Source organism: Otolemur garnettii, unplaced genomic scaffold (genome assembly GCF_000181295.1).
Source record: "Otolemur garnettii isolate 467f Iridium unplaced genomic scaffold, OtoGar3 scaffold00011, whole genome shotgun sequence".
Taxonomy (NCBI): Eukaryota; Metazoa; Chordata; class Mammalia; order Primates; family Galagidae; genus Otolemur; species Otolemur garnettii.
The window spans coordinates 14,273,693-14,285,162 of record NW_003852406.1 but is presented as its reverse complement, the minus strand read 5'-3'; the positions used below and the strand labels follow the sequence as shown (position 1 = coordinate 14,285,162).

General features: G+C 35.5%; 1 protein-coding gene across 1 annotated transcript in view; it reads left to right on the top strand.

Annotated features, from left to right (window-relative positions):
• VPS13C (vacuolar protein sorting 13 homolog C) overlaps positions 1–11,470 on the top strand; it is a 190,569-nt gene that overhangs the window by 105,724 nt on the left and 73,375 nt on the right. Inside the window, exons 46-50 of the mRNA XM_023510002.1 lie at positions 3,371–3,524; positions 5,728–5,840; positions 8,236–8,405; positions 9,617–9,861; positions 10,921–11,150. Of these exons, the coding sequence (XP_023365770.1) occupies positions 3,371–3,524; positions 5,728–5,840; positions 8,236–8,405; positions 9,617–9,861; positions 10,921–11,150 (912 nt within the window). The remainder of the gene's footprint in view (positions 1–3,370; positions 3,525–5,727; positions 5,841–8,235; positions 8,406–9,616; positions 9,862–10,920; positions 11,151–11,470) is intronic.

Below are 11,470 nucleotides of genomic sequence, written 5' to 3'. Positions count from 1 at the left end.
GGTATATGGGGCTGGCGCCTTACTCACTGAGCCACAGGTGCCTCCCATGGGTTGTTAATAGAGTAGGCTCTTTTTCAGAATATGGCTACTTTTTCTTAATTTCTCCCTTGTTGCAAAGAGATTAGATCCCGGCTATATTATTTGATTCTTTCTTTTAGAGATTTTGTGGTTATAGTTTTGCTGAAAGCAAAAGTAAAACCGAAATGTCTGTTAGTAGCAGAATGTGGATTGAATTGTGGCATATTATATAATGGACATTGTAAAGCAGGTACAGTGAATGAACTAGAGCTAAATGAAACAAAATAAAATGGAAAAAGGGAAAAAGTTGAGTTGTAAAATGATAGTATAGTTTTATATTATTTCAAATTTTTTAACAGGGAGGACAATGCTAATATATTGTTTAGAGATGCAATAGTAGTAAATGTAAGAGAGTATTCAAGGGAATAATAATTCCTGCATTGTTGACCAGTCACAAGTTAACTCGTGTTTTCATGCCCAAGCGTTACTGACTGATCACGAGTTAACGTGTGTTTGCACCTGCATTAGCTATTGCAATTTATAAAACACAGGGTAATGCAGGATATTTAAAAAGCTTTCTTAATCACGTTCAGTTGTGTTCACTTTTTATAAAAAGATTATTTTTCTAGGTAAGCAAGTTTTTATCACAGTTCTAGTATTACAAACATTTCAACTATGATAGATTGTGACGGTGGAGAATTTTTCAATGAATTATATGCAGATCATCTGATTGAGTGATTTTAAAATATTTTGTAGTGATCTGGAAAATGATAGTTTATTGGAAGACAATTATAAATCTGATGTTAGACTACCAGAATGGCAAAAAAGAAATGTAACAGTATCTAATAGTGAAAATGATTTTGAAGAAGAATGGATTGAAAATGATATTACATTAATTTTGGAGGATTGCACAAATATTTTGTGTGTGACTGTTGAATTTAGTGATCCACAGAGTACTGCAAAGTGGTAGATTTACTTTTTATTAATGATTATTTTTTATTTGGATGTTTTTCAAATCAATTTATACTACCACCAAAGGGAACAATTTTATAAAAACCCTGCTAAAACTTTACCATGGACAGAAGTTACCACTAGTGATATAAGGAAGATTCTTGGTTTATGGATATTGATGGGACAAACAAAAAAAAAGTCACATTGGAGAGATTTCTGATCAATGGAGCCTTTACTGGAAACACCAATATTTCTAAAAACTATGACCAGAATAAGGTTCGAGCAAATCCTTGCATTTGTTCATCTTAGTGTTAACTCACAAATTGTATCTACTGAAGACAGACTTTATAAAATTAGAAGATAGGTACAAAGTTTCACTTCAATTCGTTCTGTATAAATAAAGTGTAGTGAAGTTTGTTTAGATTTTTTCATATTCAATTATGGAATAATAGCTATGACATGGGGTAGCTTCTGTGTAAAATTGCCAGTCAACACTGTGTTAAGATAGTGTTTTGGGGGATTCCAGGGGAAGGCTGTGGGATCTCATATAGGTACACCTGGGGCTTCAGCCATGTTTGTAATGGGGAAACAGGATCTGAAGGAAGACAGCAACTTGTTAAGACTTGACAAAGCTAGGTGGTAGATTCGCAGGGAGGATCGTATAATAGTATCCTCTATTCTTTTCCTTTATACTTTAAGTACTTTAAGGCGAGGGATTTTATTCGGTTCTCAACTTGAGAGTCAAGACCCATTTATAACAATGAAAGTATACGCTGCATATTAGCTATTTACATTATGATTCATAACAGTAGCAAAATTATAGTTATGAAGTAGCAACAAAAATAATTTTATGGTCACCACAACAAAAAACAACAAAAAAATGACAGGTCTGACAGTTTAGTATCAAAATATAATCATTATTTCCACCAGAAGGACCTCTGTTAAGAATGTAGCCACAGCGGATAAGTTTACACTGCCTACCTTGTCAGAAATCTGGGACTCTCCAAATGCCCCATCTTTGATCATAGTCTGTACAGTTTTCTGGGTCTGGGGTGCAGCTAAGAAAGGGCATCAGGCAGTTGTTTTGGGTAAACCAATTTGACAGTTCTTAAAGAACTCTTGGGTCCACCTATCAAAATTGTCCTTCAGACTTACTGTGGGTTAATCTAATATGGTACAGTTGGTTTTTTTACACAGCAAACCAAAGGAGGTGGTAAAGTTAGCTGTTCTTCAGGCAACTGGGGTATCTTGACTGGCAGTACTAATGGACACTCAAGGAAGTTACAAGACATTAAAGTTGCACCTGTTACTTTATGAGTGGGGCTCAAACAGGAAATCCCTTGTCATTGTCTTGTGCTAAAATATCTCTCTGTTTTCATTTAGGCCAGAAACCAGGCAATTTCCCTGGTGATAGGGACCTAATTTGGGAGACACAGGGTACTGTGGCATTCAGAGGTGATGTGCTGTACATGCATGCCAGTGTGAATTTGTGTGTAAGAGACAGGCCCTTTGGACCCCTGTAAATGTAGTGGAAATTTACAAAAGGCAGAAAAGGGGGAACCTTCAAAGAAAGTACTGATTCAGTGGATCTTAGCAGCCAAGAACAGCTTCTTCTGATCTAGTTTCTTCATGATGTTCTGCAGCCACCTACATGGAAGATGTTACTATTCCTATTTTAAAGATGAAGAAATTTGAGTTAAGGAGGTGAAAAAACTTGGCCACCAACACAGCTTGAAGGTGGTAGAGCTCATACAGATCTGCCTTATGCAGAGTCTCTAGCTTTTTTCCTTTTTGCTATACATTACATTATATATATAAAGATAGAGGATGAAGAAGATATTACCTTCCTGTTTAGTTTTTTGGTTCCTTTGTAGATGCATTTGTTATTGTTCTATGAAGTGTTATTCTTGATAAGTTTAACAAATGTTTCATGTATGTCCAGATGTGTATGTACTGAGATAAAGAGCTACGTAGCAGGAGAGAATCTTTTTACTTTTTGGTAGAGACCAGAAGCCAAACAGCATTTTTCCTGTATTGAGTTTAAAGGGAAATAAATAACATAGAGGAAGGAACTAGTGCTGGGTGAGTAGAGAGTCAGAATGGAGATGGATGATAGGGAAAGGGGAGAGAGGCACAGGTCCGGGAAGAGGACGGCACAGTGACAAATAAGGCAGGGAGTGTTGGAGAGCCAGAGGGAGCTTGGGTACAGGTCGAAGCAGAAGTGTGCTCGCCCACGGTAGGCAAGGTGAAGTCCTTCTTGCCTTGTATTTGTGGTTCTTTCTCCCCTTTTCTTTCAAACAGATGAAAAATTAGTTAATTTGAGAAACCATAAATTGATGCTTCGATATGATGGTCTGTCCTTTTTATCACTTTATGTTAACTAATTATTGGTGGTTTCTAGGTTGCTCTCAGTGAAGATGACTTGACAATTTTAATGAAAATTTTGCTAGAAAATCTTGGAGAAGCTTCTTCACAGTCAACCCCTACACAGTCTGTGCAGGAAGCTGTGAGAACGAGAAAAATAGATGCTGCAAGTGGACTTGACCACCTCGGAGGTATAAATTGATGAAGATGGTTTGCTTTGATGATGGAGAAAACTTAGCATTAATGACACATTTGTATTTAGTGGGCATTTGTCCAGGGTAATGTGGCACCAACTGTCTCAGTTCTGTACTATTTACTGTGGAAAGTCTTCTGGGGCTGGGGCTGGGGCTGGGGCTGCCTCTCGGATGTCCCAGGGAGAAAGGTATGCACTGCTACGGTGGTGGGTGGGGAGGGTCCCTTGTTGCCTGCATGGTGCTTGTTTAATCTTTATTTATGAAAGTAAAATTAGCTGAATTCACTAGACACTGGGGTGGTGTACCATAAGAGAAAAATCAAAGTAAGCATGCAGTGTAGCAAGGTCTCAGGATAATTAAGAGAGAAAAGGAACTTGGTACACATATTGTACTCAGATGAGTGAACCATGAGAAAGATATTCTTACACAGTGACAGCTTTACTTATCTGGCCATATTGGAGAATTCAAAATACACCCAGGCTGAATTCAGAAGAACGACTAGAACAATGTGCAAAGTAGTATTTCTTGCTTAAGTGAATAGTCTTCAATGTTGTGTGAGCTTTATGAGGCCAGCATTCCCTCCCCATGTGGGGCTTGTGCCACTGTATAGGCAAATACTAGATGAGCAGGTTGTTGTTATAGTTAGAGCAGAACTATGTTGAGTTTAAATAAACTGTAACAAGCAACCTTTATGTGATTCATGATCTCAGTCCATAGAGCTGTGATCACATTCATGTATCTGTTTCTTATTTTGTGGTTAACAGTGGCCTTGGGAAACTTTGTTGAGTACAAATGAAAGCTGTAAAGATGATGAAGACTGAGTATAAATTATTTGTACGATAAGTGGAGAAGAAAATCTCAGGGTTTTCTAACTTGGAGAAGCTTTTCATAATTAAAGTTATGCAGTGTTTGCTATTCCAGTAACTTATAAAAACAGATTTTCCTATAGAATGACCAAAAATTAGAATCAGTGTCCAGAAAGATGTTAGAATCACTGTTAGAGTGATTGAAAGCCAGGTCAGTTCACTCTTCCTATCCATCTAAAGGTGAAAGAAAAGACCAGGTTGTTTCTTGAAGTCTCTTTCATCTCAGAATTCCAAAGCCTCCCCCAGCTCATCATATTTGGGTTCTGTTTGACTCTGCTATTGATTTACTTTCTGTCCTCCTTATAGAGGTAATGAGTTGGGTATATATCGTATTTGCCATGTATAATGTGTTCCCAGGTATAATGTACATCCATATTTTTGATCCAAACTTTCAGGAAAAAAACTTAACATTTTTAATTACATTTTTTTAAGGGAAATCACATTATCAGAATATTAAATATTTGTACTTGTTTTGTATTATGAAGGAATTTTAGCATTTGTTTATAACATTAAAGAATAAAAAATTTATGTAACAAATAATTACAAAACACAAGAGCAGATAACAATGTACAAGAAATTTTATGTATTGGGAACAAATAGTACTATCCATGTATAACGTGCATCCTTATTTTTTCCTCAAAAATTTGGGCAAAAAAGTGCTCATTCTATGCAGCAAAATACGATAGGTAATTAAAGTACAGTGAGAAGTACACCAGGCCTGCAGAAAATCTGTTATTAGCCCTCTAATGTAGGGCATGACTTCAGTACCTCTAATTTCATCATCTCTTCAACCAGTTGGGTGAAAATGCATTGGTCATTATAAACCAGGAGTCCTCAAACTTTTTAAACAGGGGGCCAGTTCACTGTCCCCCAGACTGTTGGAGGCTGGACTGCTGGCCCCGGGATGAGTTGGCTGCTAAGCCAGACAGGCAGCAGCGGCAAAAACACCCGGCGGGCCAAATAAATGTCCTAGGTGGGCCGCATGTGGCACGCGGGCTGTACTTTGAGGATGCGTGTATGCTCTATAGTAAGTAAAGTAGTCTTTCTAGGCAGGGATTTTCTTTTAAATTGTCTATATACACTTTGCAAGGGATCCCTCTTTTTTTGTTGTTGTTTACAAGGTAGATATTCTGCCTCTGCCATTTTGCACTAAACTAAATATATATGGAGTAATCATTGCCATTTTCATTAATAGCTCATAATATGATTTAGAGAATCCTGAAATGCATGATACACATTTGAAATAATGAATTACCCCAGATTTTTAAGTATATAGAAAATTACATAGCTACTGAAAAGCTTTTTAATTTTCATATTTATGTTTGAACCATCAGAACAGGAGGATTTGACAGACTCAAACCTTTCTGTGGACCAGAATGTCATGCTACAATTTGACTTTCACTTTGAATCTCTTTCCATTATTCTTTATAATAATGATTTCAACCAGGTATGTAATAAATTTCTATAGCTTAAGTGCTAAGCTCTTAATATTCAGTTTTAGAATATTGACATTTTGTAAATGTGACTATTTAGCAATAATTTTAATATCTATAAAATTCTACATGGCCTGTGGGCCACACAGTGGTCCTTCTCTCTGTCTTTACTGGTGTTTTTAGTCTTACAAAGTTAAGGGAAAGCACTCAGGGTTTTATTTCTTTCTACATAACATCAGTACCAAAACACATTTTGATTTATCACTAATAGAGTGATTAATTATATAGCTAGGTACGTATGTACATTTTACTGTTTTAAAATGAATAATTTAGATGATTATGTTAAAATTCATTCATGACATTTAAGTATTAATTATGTATCTACTGAATAAATTTTACATGTAGTATATGTGTTAAGGATGCCAATTAAAGAATTGAAGAACCTAAGTCTTATGTCATAATGAATCTGTATTGATCATCTGTCTTAGTCCACTTGCATATGTTCACTCAGATTTTATTTTGTTTTCTAAAAAATGTATAGTATTCATACATTGTTACTGTTGAGTTTTGGTCTAGTATATGTCATTTGTGTAATGAACTGCCTTAATTTCTTATGTTTAATATTCATTATAGGGAGTGAAATGTATTCTTCAGTTTACTTAAGGTACCATCATTCTCCTGGTTCCTTAGCCTTAGAATTTTACTGTCTTTTACTTCCTTCTCTGTCCACCTTATTCCTTTACAAACTGAGTGTTGTCAGTTTCTCTTTGAATGACATTTGTTCTTTTCTGTCAGTTCTCACTGATGCTTTATGTGAGGCTCTCAGCTCATGCTTGGAGTACTGCAATGACTTCCTCATTTGTGGTTCTTTTTGCTTGCATCCATCCTAGATGTTGGCACAAGTTCAATTTCCTAATTGAATCTCAAACGGCCATTTCCAACTTTCTAGTCTACTTAAAAAATTCAATGTTATATTATTTGAATTTCATTTCATGAAAAAAAATAATTTCTTTAAATTGTCTACCTGAGGATATGCTGTCTATAACCAAATCAGGAAAACATTAGTGTGTTGTGTTCAGTAGAGTGTCTCAGGTCATTTCTACTAAAGGCTATAGAAGAGAAATCTGTGAATTACTTCTGTTTTTATAAATTAGAGAGATTCAAAGTTTTCCAGTAGTAATGCCATTCTGACCCACTTTCAGCAATACACTATCTTGAGGGAGAGAAGTTATGAAGTTCTAACTGTTGTCCTAGAGATTACACATAATTACCACACTTTTATCGATGTCATGGTCTTGAATGTACAACTGTGATTGATATTTTTCACTTCTCTGAAGGTTTTTTGTTTGTTGATTGGTTGGATCTGGGCATACCTGGAGAATTGGGAATTATATGTTATTGTGGAATCAAAATTGAGGCTCTTTTTCTACAAATAAAAGTTTAAATGTTGAGTTTGGGGTTTGAGATCTTGATTAGGCCTCTATATTTCTTCCCAGCCTTATTCCCCACCATTCTCTAATTGCAATATTCAAGCCTAATCACCCTGTACCTGTATTCTCAGACCATTTTGAATTGTTTGTTCATGTCTTTTCCCATGTAGGGTGTCCTCTGCCACCCTCTTAGCCTGTGTGACACTACTCAGCTTTTGAGGCTCCGTGAAGTTCTCATCTTCTTCATGAGTTTTTCCCAGCCCACGATGATCTACTGCAGTGGTTCTCAACCTTTCTAATGCCATGGCCCTTTAATACAGTTCCTGTGGGTCACGACCCACAGGTTGAGGACCGCTGATCTACTTGAACTCTCTGATTTACTAGTCTGCTCTTTAACCACTTAATATCCTTCCTGGAATGTGAGAAAGATTAAATATGAATAAATAAATTATGTCACAAAGTATGTCACAAAGTATTTGGCCATTTGTAACAACTTAGAGCATTTCCTTATACATAGATTTCTATTTTGTTTTCTTAGACAGGGAGATAGGGTATCTGCTCACTGATACTACCCCCTATGTCTTATCCTTTCTCATAAACCCCATAGTTCTAATGCAATAGTTTTTGCAGAAGATATCATTAAATCTTTATTAGTTAGATTGATTGACAAAAATCTTATCCTTTTTTCTTTTGTGTTGAACTGTAAATAAGATGGATTTTTATATATTAACCATTGTTGAATACCTGCACACATATATATGTATTTATTTGTATGTACATATATATTCATAAACATGCATATTATCTTTTGTTCTATTTACATGTTTTAGCATCCATACTTTTAAAATTTGTGAGATCAATTTGCTTGTAAGGTTTGAATTAAGTAATGAGATAAGGGGACTATCATTGGGTATACTTGAAAAGTAATTACATAATATTTAAAGATAGCTGATTCATTTGCTTGAAAAATATTTCATAGGAGTCCAAACTTTCATTACATAATGACAGTTTCCGGCTTGGCGAACTCAGACTACATCTTATGGCCTCTTCGGGGAAGATGTTTAAGGATGGTTCGATGAATGTTGGCATTAAACTTAAGACTTGTACCCTTGATGATCTCAGAGAAGGCATTGAGAGAGCAACTTCGAGGTTTGTCAGCTCTGAATTGCTACACATTTTTTAAAGTTGACATTGCATCTGGTGTTGCTACCAGGCATTGCTAGGCTAGGGATCATCAAAAGAGATTTCTGTCTTTTGGTCACACTTCCTCGCTTGAATTACATCAAAAAGAGGTGCTAATAAGTAGATTCAGCTATTTTAAAGTTTACATTAAAGGGAAGTTTAATAACAAAAGGAAGTATTGTCTTAAAAGTAGAAACTAGAAGAATTTAAGAGTTCTAATAATTAATCTACATGGGTGATATTTTAGTAATATATTTTTTATATTTCTCCCCAGGAGGCAGAATATTTTTTTTTAAAGCCTTTCAGGTTATAGATATTTCCTTTGTCTATATTGTTTAAGTCTTTTAAAAACAGTTCTGCAAAATGTCTTTTGAAATTTTAATAGAAGTAGAATCCTAAGCTTATTCACATTATCAACCCATTCTGGGGAGAGTAGTGGCCAGCAGTGATGCTTGGCTTTTTCCCAGATTATTCTGTCCTTAGTGCCTAGCACTTTAAACCCTATGCTCTATCCTGCAATGTTGCTACTAAATTTGGACTCCATTTATGCATGCATACTGGGTATTTCTGAGCCCTTTGTTTTTCTGAAAGATTAGTAAATAAGAGTGCCCTCATGCAACTAGCTTTTCCAGTTTGCAGGTTTCATGTCTCATGTAGCTGTCACAGCTCTTTAGTTCTTTGGTAGCATGCTTTTTCCAGCACGTGCCAGGTGATAAGGGGACTATCATTGGGGACACTTGAAAAATGCTTGCTAGTTTGAGTTTCGTTAAATACTTTGGGATTCAAATTTTATAGAATAATATTTGGAGATAAATTCCTGCAGGGGAGCTTTTATTTCATAAAGTAATATAAAAAATTTTCTTACATTTTGTATAACCACATAGATATGTTTTGTTAATTGCTCAGTTTCCTTTCTAGCAGTCATTGATTTGTTTCCCCAGTATTGCATTATATTTATATTCTGTAATTGCTTAATAACATGGACCTTGCTTTGGGGATTAGGAGACCATGTATTGGTTGCTAAGGAATAATTTGATTCCAGTTAATACTAACCTGTTTTCTATTCAGATTAGAAACTGAATGGTGAAAGAAAGATTATTGAATTATATAGGAAAATTCTAGTTTTTTAAAACTGTTTTAGCAGAAATAAAATAATGAATGGTATATGTTTTTTTCAGAATGATTGACAAAAAGGATGACCAAGATAAGAAAAGTTCTATGATTGATATAAGTTATAAACAAGATAAAAATGGAAGTCAGATTGATGCTGTTCTTTGCAAGCTGTATGTATGTGCCAGTGTGGAGTTTCTGATGACTGTAGCAGATTTCTTTATCAAAGCTGTGCCTCAGAGTCCAGAAAATACGGCAAAAGAAACACAGATCTCAAGACAGACTGCCACAGGGAAAGTTAAGACAGAGAAAGGTTAGCAGAATTTATCTGTCATAGATGACAACTTGTATATTTTAACTAAAGTTGTAAACAAAAAGAAGTGAGAATCTAAGAATGTAACATTAATTTTTCTTTCAGATTTAAACATTTTTTTTTGCAGTTTTTGGCCAGGGTTGGGTTTGAACCCGCTACCACTGGCATAAGGGGTTGGCACCTTACTCCTTTGAGCCACAGGCGCCACCCTTAAACATGTTTTATATAGAATCTTCAGTAAGCAAATGTTTTTAAGAGAGAAAAATAGTAGAAATTGGATTAGGGACCAGGAAACTCTGCTCTGGTTGCCATTAACATATCTTTACCCATCCAGAAATATAGGTAGCTAATCTGGGTCAGTGGTTGACAGCCTATTTTATAGGAGGAAAAACTTTTATTCAATGAAAACATTTTGAAAATTCTAGCATATTTGAAGAGCAACTGAAAATATACAAGCAGAAGATGGAGACATTGGAGAACCCAGCATTACTCCCCTGGATATCACTTTAACTCCCTAGACTAGTCCAATAGTTAGGAAATTTCTGGTCTAGGTGTACACTGAGGCCACTTTCAGTTCTATATTTCTTTTATTCCAGTGTTACTAAACCTGTCAGTGGGGTTTTTTATGTTAATTGTCTAAGTTCAGACATTTTTCTAATATATACAACTCTGCAAACTAACATTTTTGGAATGTAATAACTCGGGAAAACTAACATTTACTCACAAGGTAAGAATGTTGTATTTTTATTTATCTTTAATGTTTCTTAAACAGTGATCATATCTGGTAACTTTGTACTCATATAGGCGTTGAATGTATATATTTATACTATAGATTACATGACAGTGATGATGGACTTTGGGTGAAACCAAAGTAAACACATAACAGTTGTCTACTTATCAGGGACTCTTTCCTCTTCCTGATATTCCCTTCTCCACTTTTCTCCTCCTTGCCCCTGCAGTATAATATATACTCACGTATATTGAAAACAAGTTAGCAACTTGCAGATAAGGTGACAAAATTTACTTGAAACTTACTTGGTTCCTGTTTTGTTTCTTCAGATGACTCTGTAAGACCAAACATGACTTTAAAGGCCATGATTATAGATCCAGAAGTGGTGTTTGTTGCCAACCTGAAAAAGGCTGATGCCCCTGCTCTGGCAGCCTCATTCCAGTGTAACCTCTCTCTGTCAACTTCCAAACTGGAACAGATGATGGAAGCTTCTGTGAGAGATCTGAAAGTGCTCGCTTGCCCTTTTCTTAGAGAAAAGAGAGGGACAAACATAACCACAGTAAGAATTACCGTGTATCCTAATCTTGGATTGAAGAACTGCAGACGTAGTTGGTTCATAGAATCCTAGAATACGAGCTCTGTAGAGGATGTTAGGGATTATTTATTAACAAAGTTGGAGTTTACAGATGAGGATGTTGAGTTCCAAAGATGTTAAATGACTTAGCCGTGGATACTAGTGGCAGAACTGGGGACTATCTCCAGATTGGTTTTGTTTTCGTATATCATCCTCTGTTAAAAAGTATTTGAATTTTAGTATAAATCAATATTCTTTTTCAGTTGTTTTCTTTCATTCACCATAGTATATCCATTGAATGAATA